The sequence below is a fragment of the Frieseomelitta varia genome, unplaced genomic scaffold (assembly GCF_011392965.1).
Source record: "Frieseomelitta varia isolate USP_RPSP 00005682 unplaced genomic scaffold, Fvar_1.2 scaffold_867, whole genome shotgun sequence".
Classification (NCBI taxonomy): domain Eukaryota; kingdom Metazoa; phylum Arthropoda; class Insecta; order Hymenoptera; family Apidae; genus Frieseomelitta; species Frieseomelitta varia.
Window position 1 is genome coordinate 288,423 of NW_025110664.1, and position 27,767 is coordinate 316,189.

Here is a 27,767-nt window from a genome sequence, read left to right on the forward strand (position 1 = left end):
GTTGCGCGGCGTGCTGTACACGCGAGAACGAGCAGCAAGTGGTATAATCCAAGTGGGTTCTGTATTAAAAAATGAATGGAAAGAGGTGGATGATGTGTTCCTTGGTGGTCTTCAGGAAGCTCCGTTTTCGAGAAATTCGTGCTCGCGCCGAGTGAAAGTTTTTTTTTGCTTCGTTTTTCTCGAAAGGATTGAACTTTTGCAGACAATCGTGGATTCAGTGATCGATCCTTTGACGTACGAATTAAATGAAACTCGATACGACCAAACGATGATGTTTATTTTTCGTTTCAACATTTGCGTAAACTCGGACGAAAGATCATTTTTACACTACTTGTCATATCGAGCATGTAGAAAAATATTTCTTTCGTCTTTGTATTACGTATTAACTTGCGAACGTCTTTGTCGACTTGTGCTTAGAAAACGCGTAACATTTCCCAGACATTGTTACGTTGTAAGTCTATAAATTACACTATACAGAATTTTACAGAACTTTTATTCAAACAAAAGGAGACTTTTTTTCACTCCGAAATTTACTTGATGTAGGAAGTGTTGCTAATGCTGACTAAAACTGACCGTGAGTCCTTCTTGACGCTCTTATATCTTATATATCCTTGGCTAAGTTACTCTGTGACGACTCATATCTAACTAATTCCTAGCAACGTCACTGTATGTCAAGGGTTTAAAACCACCAGTCGATAGAACAATTTACTCATTACGATACTATAATTATCAGAATATTGTAACTAAATTGTTCGATCGAAGGAGGGGGGAGGGGGGGGGGCAAACCGTTTGTGCGACACGAGTCGATTTTAATTTACGCTGTTAGATTAGTCCTCTGAAATGTCTCTCCACGCGTGAACACTTTCAATAGGATACACCAAAGTTATATTTGAACGACGATCTAAATTTGCATGCTATGCACACGTACGTGTGCGTTTCAACAGAACGAAAATATCCGATGACATTTCCATTCATCAACGTTAGAAATTGGCAATCGTTTTGATGTATAATTAACGACGCGTCTATGGGGAGCGCACCAGACGTAATCAAATGCACGTGCAGCCAAAGTGCGTTCGAACTTGATGTTCTCAAGAATGAAGCTCCGCGTTCGCATTATCCTACTCTATATTTTTTTTCATTTCAACTTTTTTCTCTTTGCTACTTTGATTCTACCGCTCATTACCGAATATTCTGTAGTTCGTTGAAGAGAGAGAGAGAGAGAGAGAGAGAGAGAGAGAGAGAAGCATAAATGGCCATCGCGCGTGCACGCAATTACGTATGCATGATCGACGACAATTAATATTAACATTATGCTAATAGAGGCGAGCAGAAAGATCGCGGGACTCGTTGCCCGAATTAGTGGATAATGTAGCTGTGTGTGACACACACGTGATCACGCACGCGTGTTGTCTGTACTGTAGAAATAACACTGGCAAACGATATTTCACGCCAGTTAAAACATTAGAGAGCGGATGTTTGTACAACGTCGGTTGCCAAAGATTCTCAATGAAAAAACGTAATTTTATTCGAGGATAGAATATAAATATCTCTGCTGTAGAAACGCAATACGCGTAAGTGTGTGTTTACTCCAGTTTTGGAAACTGTGTAGTAAACTGTTTGTTTTGGAAAGAATTTTATTGACGTGTCATTTAAAGTGGGACGTTTTTTTTTTTTTTCTTTTTTTTGAAAAGTCAGATTTGTGTTCTGGTCAGTTGTGTGATCGAACTACGCGTGAAATAATTTTAAATAATACGACGATACAGTACGGGCGTTTATTCGTTGGAAAATTTTCAATACCGTTTCTCTGGAACGTAAAATAGAAAATGTTCCCGGCTAGAAACTTTGCAGGCACGCTGCTTGTTACGTCGCAGCGACGTGATTCGTGTTACAAATTCTCTCGAAATGTAAAACTGAGAATCAACTCTCGCTGTTCGGTAAGAATCGCGGAATATACCACGAGAGGCACAAGTTTTAATACTTTAATTAGCATCTGTGTTGAAACATGACCTCCATCTCCGAGAAAAGAGAACGCTACAACTACCACAATGATGAAAGTGAGCAGTAATTTTTTTTTTTTAATCGAAACTTTATACTGTGCTCTTTACTGTATCAGAAACTTTTGTTCCCCATTCTACTCTCACTTCGTTTCTCTGATTTCAAATTTCGTACCATCGTATTCATAGTTCTAGCGTTAACTACCTGAAACTTAAAAATGGCCAAAACGATCAGTTTATAATTTATATAAATTATATTATATAAATTATACATTTATAATTTTTGTTAAACGCGAAACGTATAAAGTGTATTTTTAGGGATTTAAATAATTTTTCGTAAAATGTACAAATAGAAGCTTGTACACTCCGTTATAAAGTATTAATATAATGATGAAAATTTTACGTTTTGATCGTTGGTAGTCCAGTGGTAAGATACACCGTCCACCACACACACACACACACACACACACACACACACACACGCGGAAATGTACAGTCTGTAGAAACATAAGATAGTACCGAAATCATTTAATCTGTATGTATTCCCGTTTCTCTCTGTTCGCAGGTTGAAGCTCGAGTGCGAGAAATTGGCCACGGAGAAGATCGAGATTCAGCGACATTACGTGATGGTAAGGAATTACCATTCCGTAACACTAATTCCGGTTAAGTCCCGGGGTGCTTCCTTTCTCCCTCTGTCCCCTAAAGTTTCCCCCTGCTGTTTCCTTCTCGGCTCTCCCTTCCTCCCCTCTGCCTCTATCTCTCGCCCGTTTTCCGTATCCAGGATAATCATGCTTGCTCGACCGCTAAACCACCTCGGCTTCTTAGCATTAATTGCATCCTCGCCGCACCGACTTTACATTGGCCTGTTACGCCGCGCACATTTCTCCCTTCTGTTCAGGTATAACAGCTCTACACGTACAGCCTCCTCTCCAAACGCGCGCGCGCACACACACACACACACACACACACACACACACACACACACACACACACACACACACACACACACACACACACACACACACGCACACACACACGCACAAATACACAGATACATACGCACAAATACTACCAGGCACGTGTGCTCGTCTGTGTATTGTGTATCTGTATATTTATCTTGCGCACCTACTGTGCATAGCTAATGATTCCAAGAGAGCCAGAGGTTCTCATTGATTCGAGGACCATCGATTCGGGACACCTCGTAGCGATCGTAATAATATTTTAAGGGGGCAGTATGACGGGCCGAAAAATTTCGTATACTTTAGAGGGCTAGTAAAAAGAAAATACTACACATTTGATTGACGTGAGCTTTCGCGGTTTATTTATAGCACATTATGAACTATAAAAGGCAGCATTAAAAGAGAAAAAAAAGAGGGCTCTTATTTAACTTTTCAACGGCATCCTTTTTACATAACTTTTTTTTTACATTGCCTATCGGTGTGCACGGATTCCAGCCAAGCAGGATTAGCTGCAACGAAAAGGCAAAGAAAGTTCAAAAGTAAACAATATTCTCTAGGGATTGACGATCCAACATTTTCATTTCTGTGAAGATTATGAAAATGGCAGCTATTTGTTTCTGGCGTATCGAATTTACGCCAAAAATTTCTACGTTTTTTGTTTATATTTTTCGAAATTGTTAAAAATTAAGAAATGTTCGATCGTTAATCTCTAGTAAATGTTACACTAAAGACACGTACCAAGTTTCACAGTAATCGATTGGTTAGATTCCAAGATATCTTGCACACCGTTTCTAAAATCCTACTTTCGAGAAAAAATTATTATTTAATAAAATATCATTATATATAATTATTTTAATATATATATTTAATAATATTTTTATATTATGTTATATTAATTAAGTTTCAGAATGTCATTTTTCGTATGTATCCCTTACTTACTTTTTTTTACTCATATATCGCGGCTCACAGTTCTTAAAATTTACAACTAAATTGAAACCAAGTCCCCTAATATTCGATTCGCCGAAAGTAATATTTGAATCGCACGATTTACACTTTATAATACTGCTTAAAGTTGCAAACAGTGATTGCAAATTCAATTATTCTGTATCCGCGGATTTATTATTATAAAATAAGTCGTTTTAAAGGCTAGGACCTTTTGTATCTTATTTCTAAGACTTCAAACTACTATTTAGAAAAAAAAAATCGATTTTTTGAAAATTTCACACTGTTCTGATCCCTTAAAGTAGCGTCACAATTGAAAATTATTCAATTTCACGTTGGAAGAGTATCAGATCATTAGGGGTGAATTTTGGGAGAAAATTAGAGTTCTGTTCTTTTTACTAATTTTTTTTTTCTTTCAGAAACTTTCAAATAATTTCTTTGTTTTTAAAGTTCACGTACCGGGAATGTAGTTCGAGACTTATTTTACGTCGAGAATATTTCGCCCAAAATTGCAATATTTTTCTCAGTTTTAAGTATATTGAAATATAATCCAGGCAAAAAAAGAAAAAATAATAATAATAATGTGACAGTGGTTACCATAGATAGTTATATATTGTGGAATGAATATACAAAATGTTTGTATAGAAGAATGAGTGTGGCGAGAGTGTGCATATAATTGTGGTGTGGTGTGATCTGAGTGTTTGATATATTTCATGGCAGAAGAAAGAACGAATGTGAGAGATGTATGCGAGAAGAATTGAGAGCGAGCATGGTGACGAGAAACAGTTGTGAAGATCTCCAGACGCAAAGCACGAGAGACGAGATAGAGAGTGAATCGATGAGAGGTAAACATTGTATGTGTTTCATAATTTATATTAAATCTATCAGTAATCAGTGTGTTTGTAATTCGATCCACTAACAAATAATAATAAATTTATTACTTATTAGTAATTAGTAATTTCTATCCAGTGATGTACCGAATGAGTTCAAAAAGAAGACAAATTTATTGTGTACTTTGGTTTGGTCACTCGTTACGGTCCGCAATCGGTTTGCCAGCGCAAGAGGTTAACGTGGTACGAATGAATCAGTGTCAATCCTTCTTTTCCAGTTCACTCGCGTTTCGCAGTCGAATGATTCGCGTCGCGTCGAAAAGCGATCCGAGGCTCAGAATTCTTGGAAGTCTTTGGTAATTCTTGAATGACTTAGATATCTCGGATGTATCTTGAAAGTCTCGGCGAGTCTCGAGAGTTTCGATAGGTCTCGAAAGCGTGTTAAGTATTCAGTATCTTGCAAGCATTTACGGAAGTGGCACGAAGTATTAATAAAAGTCGGGAACTTTCGATTTATTTTAGAGGGGTGTGGAGACTTCGGAAAGACACTCGGGAACGAGCTCTCGAAATTATTGAAATAATGCTGCGTGTTGAAACTTTAAAGCTGACTTGACCTTTGAGATAGCGAACTCCGAGCCCCGACCTTTGAAATCGTACTACAAATTATCGAGATCGTGCAAGTTGAAATTTTAAGACGAGTCCCGACCCTTGAGGTCGATGCTATAAATAATTCGAGTGTTCCGTGATCTTGAGGAACTTCCTTCTTATCTTCTTAAATTCTTAAAAACACCCAAGACTCAGATCTGAAGAGTTTGAACGTTCGAAATTGTGCCTCAAATTATTCAAATCATGCTTGCAAGTCGAAGTCTCAAGATAACTAACCCGAGTCAGCAAACCTTCGAGAAACTTCCAAGTTGAAATTTTCATCCTTAAAACGTCCAAGACGTCAATCTGAAATCTAAGAACGAGTCTGAACCTTGGAAGTCGTGCCTCAAATTATTCGAATCACGCTTGCAAATTGAAATTTTAATTTCGAGACAACTGACTCATTTTGAAATCGTATTCCAAATGCTCGAGTCTCCAAATGCTTCATAGTCTTGAGAAATTTCCAAGTTGAAATTTTCAGTCTTAACACTTTTGCAACCGGGAACGCAATCCTACGTCATTCCAAATTCTTAATATATTTTATATTTCACGTTATTAATAAATACCGCGCAAATTGTTATGTAAAGTAAATATGTAAATTTTATATACTTGTAAATTCGTCACATTCATTTTATTAAAAAAAAAAAGAAAAAAGAAACTATTTTTCCTATACGCATTTAATTTTTTAAAATTACTTTGAGAACGTTTTGTCTGTCGCGAAAGTGTTAAACCATTCAACTTTCAGACTCGAGTCTAAAATCTGAACTATTATATAGTAATATAGTAATATATTATATAGTGTGAGTCACTAAAAAACTGTTATCTAAAATATTTCGTCTTCCATTTATATGGAAAACCAATTAATTAATTAATTAATTAATTAATTTCAAGTTGTATCAAGTTTCGTACCACTTACAACAATGAAACAAATGGAATTTTCGTATTCCAGTTATATGGAAAAAATTGAATTATGTCCGATTTCCAGATTGATAGGCGACGTGAGTCGAAATCGGAATTATCACCATCGAGATACCATAGTCTTGAGATGCTTCCAAATTGAAATTCGAACGCCTATTACTACGTAGGTACTTACCACTACCCGTCTTCCCGGACGCTTAATGACAAAGTAATACAAGCTGGGCGAAGGTGCGCGAGCAATGCTGAAGGATAATGTAGTTGCCCTGGTTCGCTTGTACCCGAATGCTTTCCAACGATCGACCGCCGTAAACCAGTCTAATTATACCGATCCGCGTGTCCCGCGAGGAAATCCGAACCGCGTTCGCTCGCCGCACGCAAGATGCGATTTATTGCCGGGCGTTTTCATGGTAAATGCCTCGCAGTTAACCCTCGTGAAATTGGACTGCGTGCGTGTGCGGGGATATTAAGGGTGGGAGAGAAGGGTCTATGGAGAGTGGGGCGTGGTTGGAGTTTATTGTGGCCTCGGCGACATAATTAATTGACGCTGATATCGCCACTGTTTCGAGCGATGTAAAAAAGAAACAGGGGGACGATTTTTGACGTCTTTCGAGTGTTAATTGGAGAAATGCTTCGTGCGCCGGACGTGCGTTAGGGTGTTACGAAGTTTATGGAGTAGAAAGTATTTGTCCATAAGCTTATTTTCTAAAGAATATATATATATATATATTTTTTTTTTGTTTCGTTGTTGTAAGTGGTACGAAACTTGATACAACTTGAAATTAATTAATTGGTGTGTAAATACTTTTTGGAATCAGCGTGCGTCATACACAGCCAAATGACAGATAGTAATGTTTCAATTCGTTAACTGACGTTACAAAAAAGGAAATAACTGAAGTATTATGAAGAAAAAGATCTCGCTGTGATTACTCATTTCACACTCCTACGTCCTACGCAACGTATAATTTTCGTATATTTCACTCGAGATCGTCAGAAAATTCAACGTCATTCGACACGTCGTAAAAAGAAAAAAAGAAAAAAAAATAACCTAAATATAGAAAACCGCTAGATCATCGCTGTTAAAAGAGAGAGAGAGAGAGAGAAAAAAAAAGAAAACGAACGTGGAAAATGACGTCCTTACAATTTCATCTGGCTCTGATATCGCAAATATAAAATAAAGAACTAGAAGGGTATAATACGGCGTCTTGTTCGAGACACGTATATCGCTCTGATATACTAATTTATCGTGGCCCCTTACTACTCTGGCGTGGCATTTCGCCTTAGGTCCTGTTTTTCCTCGGACATTCCGGGTCGGGTACGAGGGAGTGTCTCTCTCTCTCTCTCCCTCTCTCTCTCTCTTTCTCTCCCTCGGCCCCTTTCTTGCTGTTCTTGCACGGGGCGTTGTACAGACTTAATTGGCGCGGAGGCGACTAGTTTAAACACGATTAATCAAGCGAACGAGCCAACACGGCCTCCGCGCCGTGCCGGAGGAAGTCGCCGTGGAGAGAGAGACTCCATGGAGATTTATCGACACGAGCCACGTTGTTCCTCCAGCGAATGTCCCTAAGACGCGTTCTGTCTCATAATTCCTGTTACCGTGGAATGTAGATTTCGTAACCCACGGGACGTTATTATTGCATGTAACATGCACTAAACGCATTGTTCTCGTCCGCTAACGAATACCAACTTCTATTAACGTGACTCGTAGATATCGTCAGCCGCGCTGATACTCCCCCCCGCCCCCCCCCCTTACGTATGTCTGAATTTTCCATTTTTACTGGTTATTTTCAGGTAATAATCGTTTGCGTGTAATTTCTACTTTTTATCGTAACGTTAGTCGTTATAAACGTGACTCACTATTTATAACGACTCGGTTATTATAAACGTCACTAAATATTGTCAATCGCGATATATCTGTATTGTCTGAATTTTATTTTATATTCAGAGTCATCTGAATTTTACTAGTTTGTTTTGTAGCATTTAGTATTTTATTAGTGTATAGTATTTAATATTCTGTATTTTAGTATTCTATTTTGTATTTAGAGTCATCTGAATTTTATTAGTTTATTTTACAGAATTTAGTATTTTATTAGTGTATATTATTTAATATTCTGTATTTTAGTATTTTATTTTATATTGAGAATCATCTGAATTTTATTAGTTTATTTTATAGCATTTAGTATTTTATTAGTGTATAGTATTTAATATTCTGTATTTTAGTATTTTATTTTATATTCAGAAGTGTCTGAATTTTCCATTTTATTGGTTATTTTTAGGTAATAGTCGTTTGCATGTAATTTCCACTTTTTATCGTAACGTCAGTTATTATAAACGTGAGTCACTATTTATAACAACTCGATTATTATAAACGTGACTAAATATTGTGAATCGCTATATCTGAATTGTCTGAATTTTATTTTATATTCAGAGTCATCTGAATTTTATTTTATATTCAGTCATCTGAATTTTACTAGTTTGTTTTATAGCATTTAGTATTTTATTAGTGTATAGTATTTAATATTCTGTGTTTTAATATTCTATTTTATATTCAGAAGTATCTAAATTTTACATTTTACTGGTTATTTTCAGATAACAGTCGTTTAATTTCTACCTTTTGTCACAACGTTAGTTATTGTTATCACTATAACATTATCAAGGAATTTGAAATCATTGTGGTCATTCGGGTAATTTTCTTAGATTAAATTCCTTGTGACAACGGAATTCTCAATTTTGTATAAAGAATAAGCGTATAATCCACTTGAAATTCCAGTTGTCTTTCCTGTCTAAATTATGTCTATCAAGATCTCCGCCATACGTCGTTGCCTGAATTCCAAAACGTCCCAAACATAATTTTTTCCTTGTCTGCAGTTAGGTTTCTTCTCTCCTTGACACCTTGGTTCAATATAATAATACTTGGTTCAATCGGCAAACAACTTTTCCTCCATTCGAGTTCTCCGATGGTAGTCGATCGATTTCCATCTGAAATGAAAATTTGTCAGGCAGAATTATACTTCCGGCACGCCTTGGCCCGATCATTTACCCCTCCTTCTCTCTCTCTCTCTCTCTCTCTCTCCCTAAGAGCAAAAGCAGTTCGAGCAATAGCACCGCGGCGGCAGTAAAAAAGGCCCAGGTCTCTAACAAAAGACCGCTTGTTAACTCGCTTAAACGACGTGTACAGAGTAGATCTCGGTGGGGTGTCGGTGCCAAGGCGGAGCTACAGCGATGAAGGGTCGCGAAGCAGAAGAAGAAAGAGTAAGAGGAGAAGAAGAAGAAGAAGGTGGAGAAGGCGAGAGAGGGTGGTGGGAGGAGCGGTGTTGGCGAATCGAGGGAGATCGCGTGCTTTTTCTCGTTCTCTTTGTCGAGTTCATTAACAAGCGCCACGTTAAGGACGCTCGGTGTACAGGGGTCGAGGCCCGTCACGTTAATTTGTTGTGCAAGCCATAATGAGTCGCGGAAGTTGGTCCAGAGAGTGCGCTACTACTACTAAGGGCTGCTGCTGCCGCCGTCGCCGCCGCCGCCGTCGTCGTCGTCGTCGTCGTCGCTGCCACCGTCGGTGTGCTGCTGATCGTCGCTGCCGCTTCCTGGCTGCTGCAGTTGATCTTAACAACCTCTGCCTCCTGCCCTCTTCGCCCTCTGCTTGCCCCCTTGCCCCTCGTTCTTCCTACCCGTCGTTTCCTCGACGTCGTCTCTCCACTCCTTTTGCCCCCGCGCGTTCCTTCTCTCCCCTTCCCGCTCGGTGGCTCGCTTTTCCCCCTTCTCTCCCTCGGGTGGAATAACTTACTTACGACGCAATTAATTCGCCCGTGTAATTACGAGGCTAATGGCCCGTAAAATTAAGAACCTGTACCTGGCTCTGGAGCGTGTTGCACGCGTTCTGCTACCCTTCCGTTTCTCCCTCACCCCCCTTTCTCTCTCTCTCTCTCTCTCTCTCTCTCTCTCTCTCTCTCTCTCTCTCTCTCTCTCGTCTCTGTCTCGCCACCGTCGCCCTGCTACCTCGCTATAATCTAGACGACCCTAATAATTATACTTTGCCCAAAGTTTCCATGTATTAGCATGTCTAACGAGCAACGGTGCCGCGTTGTTTCCGGGAAACGACAGAGCATTAATGGCTCGCTGATGCGCGGCGCCGTATAATCCGTTCTGTCGGAGCCACTCACATGCCAAATCGATATTTATTTATTCGAAAACCGTATGGGAGGAGCACGTGCATACAGACTGTTAGGCATCGTTCTTTCTGGACACCTAGACGACAATACTTAACAACAAGACGTAATCGATCGATACGATCTTACGAGTTTCGACGCGATTGCGCGTGAGGATGTTTCAGAAGCCCGTTTCCGTTACACGGTTTTAATAACCGGCCGTTAAAGCGACGTATCGCGGGGACCTTCTCCCCCCAGAGAAGGGGGGCAGAAGAGGATGGCAGAGGCGCGAGGAGTGGGCAATAATTGCGCGAGCAAGCCGCGAAATTAGATTACAGCCGTGCCAGCAGGAAATCATGGCGCGTTTAATGGCGGCGATGAAATAAAGAAAGCCACTCGCGGCAGGACCATTTTCATGCATTACGCTCTCGGCTACGATGCATTATTATACATTATGACGCATTACGACGCGTTATACCGCGGTTATGTCAACCAACTTCGCCGCAAGTCTTTCCATGAATTATGTATGCGTGGACTATCTCTCTCTCTCTCTCACTTCTCAATTTCTACTGGCGTAACTTCAATATCTAGTAAAAAAAAAATCTGGCCAAACTACAATAGAAATAGAAGCATCTCGCGGTGATCATATCGTCGTTTTATTTCCGTGACCGCGGAAATTCATTCTCAACCCGTTCGGATCAAAGGAGGAAAGTTCTTCTCTCTCTCTCTCTCTCTCTCTCTGTTTGATCGAGAATCTCCAACGGTTTTGCGCAACGATTCCACAGTAATGGAACGTAAATCTACAACATCTCTCTCGCCGCGGCCATCTTTTCCCAGCAATTCCAATACGTATCTCAAGATCCAGCAAGTTTATTTATGCAAAGTCAAACTTCATTCTACACGTCCGTGTCGCAGACATCCATTATCGGAGCCGGAGGTTGGATCACGCTATGCACTTAGTCCCCTGACAGAAAATCGACGAACAGAAAGTTAAACAAATACGTCCACGTCAAATCCGAGCTACGCTGTAGACGTCATAAACAGCGGCCATCGCGGAAAGAAGCCGGACTGGATAGAGCCTCGCCTATTCATCGGACACGCTCTCCTCGCGATTTCAATGATCCATCAATTGGCAAAATGGCGGAAGGACTTCTGACAGCCTGGTCTACCCAGCTGGGGGAATGGTTCGCGGTCTACTTTCACGTTCAATCACGTGGCGGAAAGTCGTAGTTTTCACGCGGGAAATTTCCGTGGAAATTTTTTCACCGTTTTCGTTCGACTTTTAAAACAGTACTGATGCGAAGCCTCTACTTTGAAACGTAAAGTACAAGATAGAAAGAGAAAATGTCCATCAGCCATCATAGATGAATTCCACATCTTCGATTTGATGAAAATGTAAAAGACAATTGACCTGTCGCGAAATTGACCTCGACCTTGAATTTCGACGTCAAAAAATTTGATTTCATTACACTCTATAAAATTATATAAAAATTGTTTGCATTACACTCTACTTGTCACGAAGTGATAAAAACTTTGCCAAGGAACCACAGGTCGTAATCTGACAGTTCTCTTGAAAAATGGCGAAAATTTTAATCATTTTTAATCATTTAACACTGTGGACGTGTACCAACAGTGAGTTCTGGATTCTTAGGTTTCGTTAACGTTCGATTTACTACTACTAGTTGTAGTATATAATGTAATAATAATCAATATACAATATACAGTGTAATTATCAAATAATAATAAACTAACTGTTAACATTATTCGAAACATAAACATTATATCCACGCCAACTCTAGAACCATAAAGTCGCTGTTAGAACGCACGTGTCTGCAGTATTTCAAAAGAACTATCAAGTAAATGAATCTTCGTGATGAGTAGAACACAGATTAAAAAAAAGAAAAATTTGACCTTAACATTCAAGATTGCGGCAGGTTCTTTACATGTTCTTTTCATCAAATCGAAGGTGTAGAATTCACCCATGATAGCCACGGACAAACTTTCCCTTCCACCCTGTACTCGAAGGAACGAAAAACAAAGCTTCACCTCGGCAACAGATTCGAGAGTGGAAAATCTTCCAGTGGACGTGAACGATTGGAAAAATAAAAAACCAGTCAAACGTGCACTTGAACTGCGATTAAAAATTCCTAGAAATTCCGAGAGAAATGTATGTTCTACATACGGTGGAGTTTCATTTGTCTCGAATAAATAAGGCAAATGATTGCAGCGAACTTTGAAAGGTTCGTTCGTAAAAGTTAAAGAACCTTACGAAGGGAAGTGGTACTTGCATAGTGAGACTTGGCGATGCATGCATGTATGTATGTATGTATGTATGTATGTATGTCTACAGGAAAAGGGGGAACAAGATGGAGCGTGCGAGCGTGGCTTCCCTCCGGAAACGGCGTCTGAAGGCTGACTTTGCGTGCCTGACCTCGAAGAGCTGGACTCACTGGTCACTTCCCGTTCTACTTCTTTCGAGTAGATCTCGCTAGTTCGCTACTCTCTCTCTCTCTCTCTCTCTCTCTCTCTCTCTCTCTCTCTCTCTCTCTCTCTTTCTTGTTCTAGCTACGAGCCGCGTTACAGCGTCGGACATTGTTTACAAGATCGGCGAATCACGCACCGACGCAAATTAAACCAGGCTATTCTTTCGCCTCGAAGGAATTACGCGCGCCGCTGACCTCGCCGTTTTTCAATCGAACGACGTTTCGGACCCGAGATTCGCCGGCGATGCATTCTTTCGGCTCTTTACAACCAGAACGAACGAGCGCCTGTGGTTTGCTGTTACTCGTTGGAAACGTAGCTGAAAACGCAGTGAAACAGCGGGGGACAAAGTCACGGGGCGATTCCCGCTGGTAGATTATCGGGTCGTTCAGTCGCCGCTAGAATTTCAATCATTTTTTCACCGCCACGAGACAGGGAACCAGTCGAGGTCGCGTCTTCAACCTCTCAAGCTGCCACGTGATTTGTCGCGAAGCTGTACTTTTGTGCAAAGTGCGCTGTAACTATTAGCGTGAGAATGTCAAACATTCTCGAGGCACCGAGTCACGGTTTGGGCCATATATTTCTTTTGGCGTTCTTCCGACTCATTTCTCGAAAATACGACTTACTAGATGGAGGATTCCGAAGTGCCCGCGTAGGTTTAATTCCCTTATTTAATTTTCAGTAAATTATATAGAATTTCTTGTTAATGATTATATTTATTTTCATACATTTATATATATTATTATTATTCATATATTTATATATATTATATTTAAATAAATTATATATATAAAATATTAATTTAATTAATAATTCGACTATAATTATATTTTATTTATATTACTAATATTATTAATTCATTTAAAATCAAAATTTAATGTGCAATTTTTTTTTTTACATTAAATATAATTATATAATTAAAATTATTAATTTTAATATATTTAATATTTATATTATGATCATAATATTATAATTATAAATATTTTTCAATATCATCGAAGACACCTTCAACGTTCTAGAAACGGTTAGCGTTAAAATCTCTCAGAATTTCAGTTTGCAAGTTAAAAGGAAGGCACGATTGTAGTATCGGTTATTATAATTAATCTGTAGTTATAATTTTAGTTACGTTCAAATATAACAGATGGCCTGTTTGTTGATTATAGAGATATGATAAAATATGAATGCGATGCGAGAAGTGTAACGTAGGCATGGAGCGCTTTTCTTTTTAAAAAAAACCAGAGTCGAGCTAGTTGAAAAACCGAGTCGCGAGAGAACTATTAAAAGTGTCAATTGTTGTTGTTAAAAGAGTTTATTAGAGTTGTGAATTCGCGTCGACTAAACGTTGCTTGTCTTCCTTTAATTATTTGTTGTTCTATTATCGTTACTCCTATTGAATAAACATTATTTACATTATATCTCTACACGATTAAGTTAAAATTATTCAAATAATAAAAAAATTCCTATTTCAATTGTTCCAATTTTGGTTGTACGGCGCGATGTGGACAAGCCTGGTTTAACGAGTCGATATTCAACTCTCAAAGAACGACAGACAAAGAGAAAGGTTCTCTATTTTATTTTCAAATGTCGTCGAGTGTTCTAACGATATCCGTGGAAAGTACAATCACGTAGTCTCTCCGCGATTAAAATCTCCGCCGGCCTCGGGTCCACTTCGCGTAGTTGCGTTCCCTGCGAGGCCTGGAATTTTCACTCTGCCCCTAAAAGAATCTTTGAGATTCTTTTGAACGGGGCGTTCTCTCGATCCGCCTGTCAAAAAGTTCGCAGCAATCGCGAATAGCCAGCCGATAGCCTAGGGAGATAGTCGAGTGGACGCGCTAATTACAGCCAATTAGCGGGGCCGATTCAGCGATGACGAAGAAGGCGCGTTTGGCCGGGCCGCGGACGGCACGCTTGCTTCGAGGGACGATCCTTCAATTAATCACTAATTACCTAGACGGATAACTTTAATCAACGAACCAGCCTCGCCCGTTAATTGACATCGATAGCTCGCGCGCGAGTCTTCGAGCCGGAGCTGGATTTTCAGGACAAAAGGGCTGCCAGCCAGCTCCGGGAGCCTAAGAGCGTAAGAGCGATCCGAAGGGGAGGGACCAAGGCATACGCGATCCATCATCCGGCTTTAATAAGTAATTACCATAATTTCCACGGTCGTTTTCAGGACCGTGGTGTTTGAACGTGCTAATAATCCGTGATATCGAACGGAAGCTGACATGTTCTTTCATTTTTTTCTTTTTCACACGGTACAAAGAGAGAGAGAAAGAGAGAAAGAGAGAGAGGCGGGCAGGCGAGTAATCCGGGCGTCGCGTGATAAATGGGAGAGATCGACTGTGTGTGGAAAACGGGAGAGAGCGTGGGTCGAGCATCGAACGGCAGAGTGTTACGCCGGTGAGCGGGCGTTCGCTGCAATTAATTAATAATTTAGAGGTAATTGCGACAATTGTTGCGGGCATTAAATGGAAAGGTAGGAGCGCGAGCGCGCGCGTCCCGCGGAGGTAATGTCGTCACGGTAGCGTGGCCAGCGTGTCACGTCACGGGACTTCGGCCCGTCACGGTCCGCGGAGGGATCGTTATATTAATTTAGGGCTAGCGCTCATTAAAACTTAACGATAGCGCTCGTTATCCTCGCCCGATAACGACGGACGCACGTACCGATTATTATTATTCAACGATTATATCGCGCAGTGTTTTGTTTCGCCTTCGTTACCGTCCGCGGACCCAAAACAGATCACAAATTACCATGGGGCCCCGCTCTCTCTCTCTCTCTCTCTCTATTTTTTTTTCTTTTTCTTCCCCTCAGCCACGATGGTGTGTCGTCCGATTCTGCTATACGCGTTTACAAGTTCTTGAGCCAACGGGCATGAGAAATGAACGACGTTTAATATCGTACGTTGTTCCTTGATAGTTGCTTGAAGTTTATTAACGATTGTCGCGAATATATATATTTTTTTTTTCTTTTTTTTCTCGTTGAGCTACGCGAAGGAAAAGAGGACGTTCGCGGCGACAAAGGAGGATGACGGGAAATCTGTTAAAACGACGAGCGAACGGGTTGCGGAGGGGGAGGGGGTCGATTCGAATGAAACTGGCGAGCGGCTCTATTATTCGAAAGTAGAGTGGAAGAAGAGGAGAGGCGAAAGGACTCTGGCGGAAAGTTCGCCAGGACTTGGCGAGAGTACGACTCTCCGCTTCGGAGAGATTATCACGTCCTCTCTCCGAGCCGGTTTCCTCCCTCCGTCGTTTTCACCGTCGCCGGTTTCTCTCCTTCAAGCCTCACCTCCCCCCCTCCCCCTCCCCTCCCCCCTCCCCAACTCCTCCTCAACCCCTTGGCGCGCAGCTCATCTTGCATTCTACGAGGATTAAGGCTGACGGCATTCCCGGGTTTAATAAGTGTCGCCCGAATGACGTGAATTAGTCCAATATGTCTGAAGCTTCTGGTAGCAACAATTCAGGCCTGCTGCATCGCGTAATTAAAATTACTCCGCGCGTCATACTTTACGTCAGGCCCGCGCTGCCTGTCGCAAAGGGGCGAGGAGGGGGTTGTCGCGTGGAGTGTAATTGAAGGCCCACCAGGGGGTTGTCGGGAACGCTCGCTCGCCCACGCTCACTTCCGGCTGAAAATCGCGCCCAAAATCATCGGCCCCAGACGTCGATGCTCGCGTGCACTTGGCTGTGGTCGCGTGTTTCTAATTGGAAACAAGATTTCTTTTCTTTACTTTCATTTACTTTAATTTTAATTAGAATCGAGACTCTGCATATATGAAATTTGATTGTTGCACACAGCGACTCGATTCGAAACCGAATACGATTTCTTCCCCCTTCAAATATTTTATTTCAACTGCGACGAAAGCAGAGTAAACGCATTTGCTGCGAATTGTAACAAAACATTATAATGAAGAGTGCGTTGAAATAAATTGCAATGAAACGATGAAATTTTCTAAGTTGCTTCTTTTTTAAATCGAATGATTTGTTACGAATATCTGTCACATTATAAAGTTGTATTATTTTATTGCATTGTTTAACAAAAGTTACGTATAATATCTTTCCTTTTCGTGCTGGAGTATTTCAAAACGTGTTAAAATTGCGAGTATATTTCTTAGGTTTTACCTAAATGTTGCCTTAACATCTTAGCGGAGGTGAGGAAAAGTGAAACTTATATCCTGCTTTACACCCAACCGCAACGTTGGAATAAACATCGAACGAGTTAAACGTCTCGAGGCTGACAGAATGAACAAATGAAATTTGTTTTCCATATAAAGGAAAATCATGTATCGTTCAGAAAACACGCGAAAGTCACTATATAGGGTTAGGCGTTCGGTAGCTAAAGCTGAATTTTTTTTTACTACTTCGTCATCGAGCAAAAGGAAAGAGCCATATTTCGTGACAACTATTTGTAGACTAAACGAAACATCGGGTAATTCGATATTAATTATTACCTATTCTATAACGACTCGATTTCAACATAAACTCGATGCAGCAACTGTGGAAAAGTGCAACGCTGCGCCGACAGTGTTCACCCTTCGTCGCGTTGGCAAGGCCGCACCCTCGTGAGTAGAATAGGCGCTCTTAGGGGATAGCCTAGTTTCGGCATCGATACGCTGGTAATTGCATTCGCCGCTCGGTCCCGACTTCGGTGCGCCAGTCCTCCGCAGAGATCGAGCACAGTCGGATATTTAATATAAATCGGGCGAACGACGATATTGCGGAAGAGGAAGGGACGCGGCGTGGTGTATTCCCGCGCTGCGGATGCAATCTCGACGCATCAACCGGCAAAACTGGGTCGTGCCGCGGAAGAATATTTTTACGCGGCCGATTTCCAACCGCTTCCTCTCTATCGAAACTTGATACTCGATCGATTGAAAGTCGATGCTCCAGCCAAACGATCGTCGTTTATTGTCATCGTTTCGGTGCAACGGAAACTGTTTTTAGGGTTACGACCCTATGGCATGACGATTTGTTGGCAATCTCGTTATACACAGGGTGGTTCGTTTGAGTGAGACGAGCGTCAAATCGATCTTTTCTTTCGTTTGTGATCTACCGACAAATTTCGATGCACTGATCAGGATTTCAAGCTGCTGAAAGAGATTGTCATTGACGATGTAATAAATAGCAAACATGTCTATTTATTATAAGACTCTCGATTGTTGCTTCCTTTAATTTTCATGTTCTTTACAGCTATACGAAGCAATAAAAGAAATATATATATATATATATATATATATAGTTGTGTGAAAAAAGACATCAATGACTTTAAAAATTTTTATTAGTTACTGGTCTTTCGATATTATTTATGATAGGTAAAAAAATATTTTTCGTATCGTCACAATTCGAAAAGATATTCGTGTGACCTCATTCAAATGGACCACCCTATATATATATATATAAAAGAGTCGCTTTTAAAAATTGAAAGAACCCAAAAAAATTTGTGGTTTTCAGCGGTTCGGTGTTCAAATTTATGATTTAAACACTCTGTTCTTAGTTTGTATCTTGGCTTTCTTGGAGCTTGGAGGGCAAAATCAACTGACAAACGAGGGTCGTTCGTACCTGCGTTACACACCGAACGTCACGACAAGTGGCTAACGTAGAACATGGTTGATTTCGTACCTTGACCGGCGAACCCTGCGACGCCTCGCATTCCTCCAACTGAAACGAGAAAAATGAAGAGAGGCACGAGTTAATTGGCGTTGCCTGACGGTGGTGGAGTGGGTGTTAAATTTAGCGGCACGCATCGCTCTCGTTCAGATCCGGTTACCGAAAACATTCCGACGCGCGTTCGCCCCGGAACGCGCGGCGTTTCACGCGGTCATCGTTTTTATTTTCAAACCAAACGAAAAGGACGCGCTGCGTCAAACGTTGCAACGGGCAATCGACCTTTTGGAAACGAGAGCGGCGCACGTTCTCAGGGAAAGAGCCCGGACGATCGCGTGACGATCGATTGAATGTCGAAAAACGGGCGACACAAAAGGGTCGATATCACGTTGTTGGCGGCGCGATCGATACAACGTGAGGCACGAGCGCGTCGAATAGCATGATCGTGCCACCAATGACAGTGAAACATTTTTTTGATCATTTGAACTTTGCAGCGTAGCTTCGTAGCGAAGCAAGAAAACTTGTGCATGTGTATATAAATCTTAGCCTGATTTTGAAGCTTTGACAGTCGTGAATTTATCTTTTGTCCAAAAATGTCTGTAAGAACATTGAAAGATATTTTTTTTCGCGTAAATGCACTTATGGTCATGAAGATTGAAATTTTTTTTCAACCTTCACAACTGGAGCTGCACGATCTTCCTTTCGTCGCTTTAACTTCGAATATTAGACGAATGTTAGAATTCCTTGAGCCCTGAGTCATTCAAAATTATTTGAGAATTATTGATCGTTCAGATGAAAATAGTGGACAAAAAATTATACGAAAGTTTTAGGGAGTTGTTGTAAAACAGAGACTTTGATCCTCGAAACGATGGTGAATCCAGTGACGAAAAAAGTTTTTTTTTAATATTCTTACGCGCGTTTGAATTTTTGCAATTTTCGAGGATAAAGTATCCCAAATTTTTTTTTTAAATATCGTCACACGCACAGTCATCTTCGAAAAAAATTGTCAAAGTGGAAGCTTCATGTTTTAGAATTAGAGCAAGTGGATCGTTATACATTCCTTTTTTACCAAGTTACATCAGTTCAAATTTTTCATCGTCGTTGGTACAATTATGTTCTTCATTGAAAGAAAGAAAGTAACTGATAGTTTGTCTTTTTTTAAGAATTTCACTTTTCTGTCGTACAACAGAAATTTAGATTTATTGTCGTTATGTATATCATCAAGGTTTCGTAGCTTGAAATTTCGACAATTGACGAGAAAAATGATTTGATCTTTGCACGAGTAAATCTACAGTTGTGTAAAAATCTTCATTCTGCAATTTTTGCCTACGTTCTCGAACAATGCTCAGCAATAAATACGTGAGTTTCTGAAACAGAAGTAGTTAGAGTGCTAGTAAACAGCTAGTAAAAAGTAACCTTTAATCGATCCCAATCTATCAAATATATGTCTCTAACATCAATATATATATAGTATATATACGTATATGTAAAATTAATTTTGTAATATAAATATTTATAATATAAATATAATATAACATAGAATATTTATAATATGAATATAATATAATGTAGAATATTTATAACATGAATATAATATAGAATATTTATAATATAAATATAATATAACATAGAATATTTATAATATGAATATAATATAATGTAGAATATTTATAATATGAATATAATATAATGTAGAATATTTATAACATGAATATAATATAATATAGAATATTTATAATATAAATATAATATAACATAGAATATTTATAATATAAACATAATATAATATAAAATATTTATAATATAAATATAATATAGTATAAAATATTTATAATATAAATATCTATAATTGGACAAATTATCAGTCATTCCACTAGATCCCCACTAACTGTTAACTAAAAAATATCTGCTAAATAATCCTCTTGATATTCCTCGACAAATATCAGATCAACCTCCAAGTTGATCCACAATGAACGACTGAGAAACGTAGAGGGAACACTCTCTTAGCATACCATTTTACATCTCGCAAAAAAGAACAAAACAAGACCAAGTTCTAGCCGCCTACTTTTGCTCGAGAGATGGGCAAAAAGCGAGGGAAGTAAAGAGAACAGGAAAGAGATATAGAAGGGAAAGAAGACGGCTGCGATATTTGCCGATAGTGAAGGAGAATTCGATGAGAGCGCGAATTCTCTGATAACAACGGTCACGTCTGAACGTCGAAAGGGGACGTTTCTTTCTTTACAATTAGATGACGAGTGACGACGTGTCGTGTTGGTTCGGTTCGTTGGCAGCTCGCGGCGTTCGGCGCCAGCGTGCAACGGCCCTGGCCATTGGCACGTGACGGTGCTAATGAACTTCGGGCTCATATTTTGCGCGAAACACGTGGCACCGCGCCATGCACCGGATTCGTGCGTGCAGCGTTCGCCGTATCGCCAACCTCGCGATATTCGAAGAATTTCGTAAACACGGCGACACGGGACGCCCGTTCGAGGAGCGAACTTGATTTCTATATTTCTCGTAGCTCGCCGTTTCGTTCGGCCGACTTCGATTTCAACGTTCGACTTTACGCGAACGCTCTGCACAAGTGTGTGTTTCGAAATTTAAATTTTTTCGAAACTTCGTGCGGAAGATTGATTGTTAATTTGGTATTGGATTTTATTTTATAAATCTGAGATCTATATGATACAGCGGCTTTCTACTGTTCTATATTCTTTTTGTTTTTTTTTCATGATGCGGTCTATACACACATATATACATATGCAAACCTGGCTAAAGGCTTTCTTTTCTTATTGTTAGTTTATCAATGTTAGGAATAACTATAAATGTTAATAGTTAAGGGGAAATGTTAGAAATAACTATAAATGTTAATAGTTAAGGGGAAGTGTTAGGAATAACTATAAATCATGTTTGCATGTGGTGTTAATATATATAGACAAATATATAGAAATATTTGAAAAAGAATATATTATATTTCTGTATTTATACAGACATATATACAAATATATATATATATATATATATATCGCATGCTACCTTATCGACACCACATACAAACATAATTTATAGCTATTCTAACACTTCCCCTTAACTATTAACATTTATAGTTATTTCTGACACTTCCCCTTAACTATTAACATTTATAGTTATTTCTGACACTTCTCCTTAACTATTAACATTTATAGTTATTTCTGACACTTCCCCTTAACTATTAACATTTATAGTTATTCCTAACATTGATAAACTAACAATAAGAAAAGAAAGTCTTTTACCAGGTTTGCATTTTGAAATAAAAGAATTTTCGTTTCACGGCTTGATTATTTATATTTGTTCGAGTTATCAAGTTCATCATTCGCATTATTATTTTACAATATTATCTACCATCTATATTGTATATTTAATGAAAATATTGTTCAAAATAGCTTTTCACAAGCATTAGACGTGTCAAACGTACGGTTTGATTTCTCAGTTGCTCTCTTGAGTTGACAAACTTACTGAATGAGTGAGAAAATGAAAATTCCTTTCTTTCCTTTCCTAGCGACTTCCTTCAAGATGGAGCAAATCTCCAAAGGATTTTTTTCTTCTTCTCAAGGATCTTAGCTTATCGGTTTTCTACATATTCTCGAAGTTTTGACATTTCAAATTCAGAACACCCTATATATACCTAACGACATCGGACGAACTTACTCAATAAGTAAGAAAATGAAAATTTCTTTGTTTCCCTTCTTCCAGGACGGAGCAAATCTCTAAAGGATTCTTTTTCCTCGGTTTATCGTTTCGCTATGCATGCCTGAAGTTTTGACATTTAAATTTGTCACACTATTTTTACCGTAACCGATCAAACGAGATGATAGATATTATTACGAAAGGAACACAGACAAACTGTCAATTCAACGTAAGTTCTGACACAAAGTAATTCTTAAATAGCAAGAAAAAGAATTATGTATTTTCGTGATAAAGTGCGCGAAGGAAATGACAGCGAGTTTCAAATCAAAGTTTCAAACGCGTCGTGCGTTTAGTGTTAAAAATTACCAACGAAGGGAATACACGTTGGAACGGTACTCGCGCACTCGTGGAATGATTGATAGAGAAATTTACAGGATCCGAGTTGTCATCAATTGATCATATTTCGTCGCCGTTGCGCCGAGAGGATCTAACTAAGCAACAAATCTTCGCGTTCGTGACGCGTCAATCGCATTGCCTGACGATTGTCAAATTGGCATTAAATCGCATGAAGTTGCATCTCTTCCCTTCCACTAGCTTCCAAGCGCGAGAAGTTAAGCATCACATCGGGATGCAACGGGATGGGATAAAAATCCTTCGATAAAATTTCGCGTCGAGCGGCCTCGAGGAAGTCGACAGCTGAAGATGGCGGTGACAAATGCCCGCAAAGAGAGCTTGTACACGTTCCTCGCATAATTTCCAGCTTTTCTGGAAAAATGAACTCCAATCTTTTCCATTCCAAGCATTCTTCCATTCAGGTGACTAAAGTTGGCCATTTGTACGTCCCTAATCCACCATGTGTCACGCTTAACGCTGACGACTTCTGACCGTAACGCGATCCAGTCAAATCTATTACTGTTATAGGGAATTACATCCACCAGTCGCGACCACGAACCTCTTCTCACACCAAATTTCCAATGTTTCAAAAGACAGTTTCGTATCAAGAAATTACATAGAGATGAATCTACGTAGGCTAATTTTAAGGCGTGAGGTATTGCACAGGGTGGTCACTGAAAGACTGAATGATACAAAACGAAAATAATTTTACAAACACGTTTTTTTTTTAATTTTCTATTATTTTATTTGGAAATATAATTAATGGGTTTTTTCAATTTTATATGTGAAAAACAACATCCCTCAAATGACCACCATTTTGAAAATGAACAAATTATGAGTTTTTCAAACCCTTCAGTTTTTCAGTGGCCACTCTATATTTTCACATGGATTTATTTCCTTTTTTTTTTTTAAACGTTCTTATATCAATTTCATGGTATTTTATACTATTTTATATATATTTTTTATATATAAAATAGTATAAAATACCATTTTATATATATAAGTTATATTTTATTTATATAAAATAAAATGGTAATAAATAAATATATATAAGTTATATTTTATATAAATACTAACTTATTTATATAAAATAAAATGATAATAAATAAATAAATATAATATAAATATAATATAATATAAATAAATATAATATAAGTTATATTTTAAGTATCAGTATCTTATGTTATTTTATAGCAAGTGAGAAAGTAGCGATATTCTCACAAAACTTCAAATGTCTCTCGAAATGTTGAAAAAATTTTTTCACAACTGAATTTGAAGACCGAAGCCTCCTCCTCTTTGGAATAACTTTCTAAAAGCTGCTGTACGACTTTTTTCCCCCGTCAAGCTATTGAACTTTGAATATTAAGAAGATTTTGTCGAATTTTCATTGATACTCGGGCATATTCAAAATTAACCAACCTGGCAGAAAGAAACTATACAGTTAGTTTCAAGAGTCATCGTGAAAAGGAAGCTTCAATTTACGAATGAATGCTGGTGAAAAGCATTGTTCGAGAGACGTCTGAATTTATAGCACTTTCGAAGAGGAACACCTTTCCATTTGTTCTTCCACTTAACGTATGGTACAAAAACATCCTGAAAAATGAATTGAAATTTGTGAAAATAGAAGCTTCATACTTTAAAGTGAGCCCACAATCGTTGCTGCGTGAATTTTCAATTGTTACGAATTTATAAGTTTAAAGATCGTCAATTTTTCGAACGTTAGAAATTTAGTATAATATATAAATATAAATTAATAATATAATAGAAAAATATAATATATAAATTTAATACAATATATATAAAACAAAAACGAAAGAAGCGACCTCGAGAAATCAACGAGTTTATAAGAAGTCAGTAAAGGCAGGAAGAAGGGTTTCACTTGATGGATTTACATATCCTGGCGGTCAGATCGCAGACGATCTCTGCTTAATTGTACAGGGAGGATGTTGAAAAGATAAAGCAAAAGACCGATCGACGGATGTTCCGCCTCTCTTTCCTTCTTCGTTCCCTTTTTGCTTTTTTAATTAACGAAACCACTGTTTCGCGAATTAAACGCGAATTGCGATCGAAACTGAAATCCTGCTATCTTCGCGCCATTACTTTATTACAATCTCGCTCGGTGAGAGTTCGAAATTCCTTAATTTGAGTCCGTCTCGTCGATCGTTTCTGGTTGGTTGTTTTTCCTCGAGAAATCGGGCGAAACCCGGCAGAGATTCCAAGTACGACGAGACGACGACGCTAATTAAATCGGTTGAAGCGATTCCTTGACGGGAGACAACCTCGACGACCTCGTCGTTAAACAGCAAATTTGCTGTAAACGCGTAATGGACGCAACGGGGGAGAGAAACGGTCATGGGGCTCCCGCTGAACGTGAAATTGCACGAGATTGTCGGGAAATCGCGGAAAAACGGCTGGTGTTCTTCGCGATTATCCCGATCGTCCGCTGGATGCAAGCACGATAAGGTACCACAGCAATCGGTACAAGAACGATTTTCACACGACTGTTACACACACATTCTTACGTTCTGAATCCTGCTCTAGTCTATCGTAGTATTTCATTTGCACTTTTTTTTCTTTTCAATGTTTATCAGATCAAGATTCAGAAGCACCTGTGTAGATCAAAAACACTAATTTCATCAATTTACGCGGAAAATGGTATCTTTGATAATTTCCAAGATATTTGACAAAATATGTTTCGTCGTATCTAATTTTGAGAATAGTTATATAGTAATTATTATATAGTAAGTATTATAATAGTATTATATAGTATTATATAGTGCTATAAGCATTATATAATACTATATAAGTACTATATAAGTACTAACTATAATATTATACTATATTACTACTATATTATATACTAAGTAATAATATTATATAAGTACTAAGTATTATATAAGTACTATAATACTATATATAGTACTTATAGTATATATAATACTACATAATACTATATAATACTTATAGTATAGTAATACTACATAATACTATATAATACTTATAGTACTATAAGTATTATAAATAATATTATAGTACTTACATATACTATAAGTATTATATATAGTATTATAGTACTTGTATATACTATAAGTATTATATATAGTAGTATTACATATACTACAAGTATTATATAGTATTATATAGTATTATAATAGTAATTATAGAGAGTTTCATCCCTTTAACAAAAAAAAATAAGAGTATTTTTTCGAAATCCACATTTATACCAAATTTCATCAAAATCAGTGATTCACACTTTGGTATGCTCCCTTATCAGAGTCCTCTAGAAACGATTCTATCGATGCTTCAAATTTATCGTTTTTCAGGTGAATTGCGTTAGGGCAATTAAACGGCCATATTCGTTGAATGTGATTAGCTAGATCGAACTAGTTTGTTCTAACAATGTGAAAAGGAAACACAGTTTCTTTCAATCTAGGCTGAGCTTCGTAAAAAATTCTAAAATTCGTCGTGCAAGTCGACGACGAAGTAATCAAGGTGTATCGAAAGTGACGCGTAGGCAGGAATCGGCGAGAAACAGTGGCAGACACAACATCGTCGAAATTATATCGCGCGATTCGTCCGCACTTTTGAGCAACGACGCAGTTTCTCGAAGAGCGATGCTAACACGTGGGATGCTAATGAACTCGTCGTGTCAGAGCTCGAAAAAAGCGTCGAGCGTTTTGGCAATTCACTCTGTACACTTGGGCGAATGTTTCGTCGGCGAGGATTTCGAGTAGAGTAAAGTTTCTTCTGCGATGAGTTGGACTCGAACGTATGTGCAGAAACTTGACGAGAGAAATCTTAAAAAACAGTCTGAGGTTTTTTTTAGTAGACATCAATCCATTTCCTTCGCGCAGTGTTTTTCGAATTTTTTAAAATTTTGATACACGAAACGGAAGATGTGAATGTCAGTTGTCGATAAATATCTTTCGAGCTATCAAGAAAAACCTAGAACGAAATTGCATACGGATGCATTAGACAGTCTGGCGGCTGGCCGTGCACTAACTGATTCTCCTCACGTGGCGATCGCGAACATCCCGAATTGTGATAATTCATCGAAATTTGCCGGTAACACGGTTTCTTTCTATCAGCTTATTATTAATATTAACACTAAAAGAGAAGATTATTATTAATATTGACATTAAGACTACCGACTATCTAGAAGATTATTATTAATATTAACACTAAAACTACCGACGACTGAAGCATAGGATATCCATCAGAAACATTGAAAAGTCGACAAAAAAAAAAAAAAAAAAAAAAAAATAGAGAAACTTCATAATACAGTGGATAATACATAGAAGCTTTTATTTATACATTTTGCGAAAAATTATTTAAATCTTTAAAAATACGTCTACAAAATAATATCTAATAAAAATTATAAATTGGTTATTGGTTTGGTTGTTCTAGTGTGCCGAGTCTAGTTCGTATTTCTTTATTTTGACAATTTTCAAACACACGTTTGTTAGATCAGGGACTCCGAAGCACCTACTGATAAGAAAGTATACCGAAGTGTGAATCACCGATTTTCGTCGAATTTGGCATAAATATAGATTTCCAAAAAATATTTGATATCTTTTTTATCAATGTGGCGTAAAAACTACCCTCAAAATTAGGCGCGGAATATATTTCGTCAAATATCTCGGAAATTATTAAAGATACCTTTTTGATGTAAATTGATAAAATTAGTGTTTTTTAACGACGAATTTAATGGTTCATGCCATTCTAAAATATTTTCTGTCTAAAACAATATATAAAGAAACCATACTTTTCACAAGTTTAGGTAGATTTCAACAAGTAATCACCGTGGTAAAGAACAAGCAGTCTGATCGAACGAGTACGATTAGAGAATAAGAGAAAATTAGTCTACGATCCATTCCAATAAAAACAAATCTCAGTTTAAATAAACACCCATCAAGTTCAAACCTGAGCGTGCGAATAGTACGGGCCAGTTCTCGAGTAAACGAGAACAATCTCGTTACCGAGTAGCCGACTCGAGTCGAACAGCACGAGCCACGAGTACGTGACACTTTCAATTTGCTGAATCCGAGTCCAGCCTCGTGCTTTCTTTTTTTTCTTTCTTTTTCCCCTTCGCCATTAGCAAGAAGAGCGAGGAAGGAGAAGAGGTTGGGATAGGAGGGGACACGCGTGCGGCAGGTAGGTAAAATAATCAGTGGATCGAGTGGAATTAAAGAGAATAGCTGGAGA

The 27,767-nt window shown here is 38.5% G+C and overlaps 1 protein-coding gene across 1 annotated transcript in view; it reads left to right on the forward strand.

Moving 5' to 3' along the window:
* LOC122536710 overlaps positions 1–9,742 on the forward strand; it is a 45,204-nt gene extending 35,462 nt beyond the window's left edge. Inside the window, exons 3-4 of the mRNA XM_043669286.1 lie at positions 2,560–2,623; positions 9,469–9,742. Of these exons, the coding sequence (XP_043525221.1) occupies positions 2,560–2,623; positions 9,469–9,729 (325 nt within the window). The 3' untranslated portion in view covers positions 9,730–9,742. The remainder of the gene's footprint in view (positions 1–2,559; positions 2,624–9,468) is intronic.
* Positions 9,743–27,767: the final 18,025 nt, after the last annotated feature.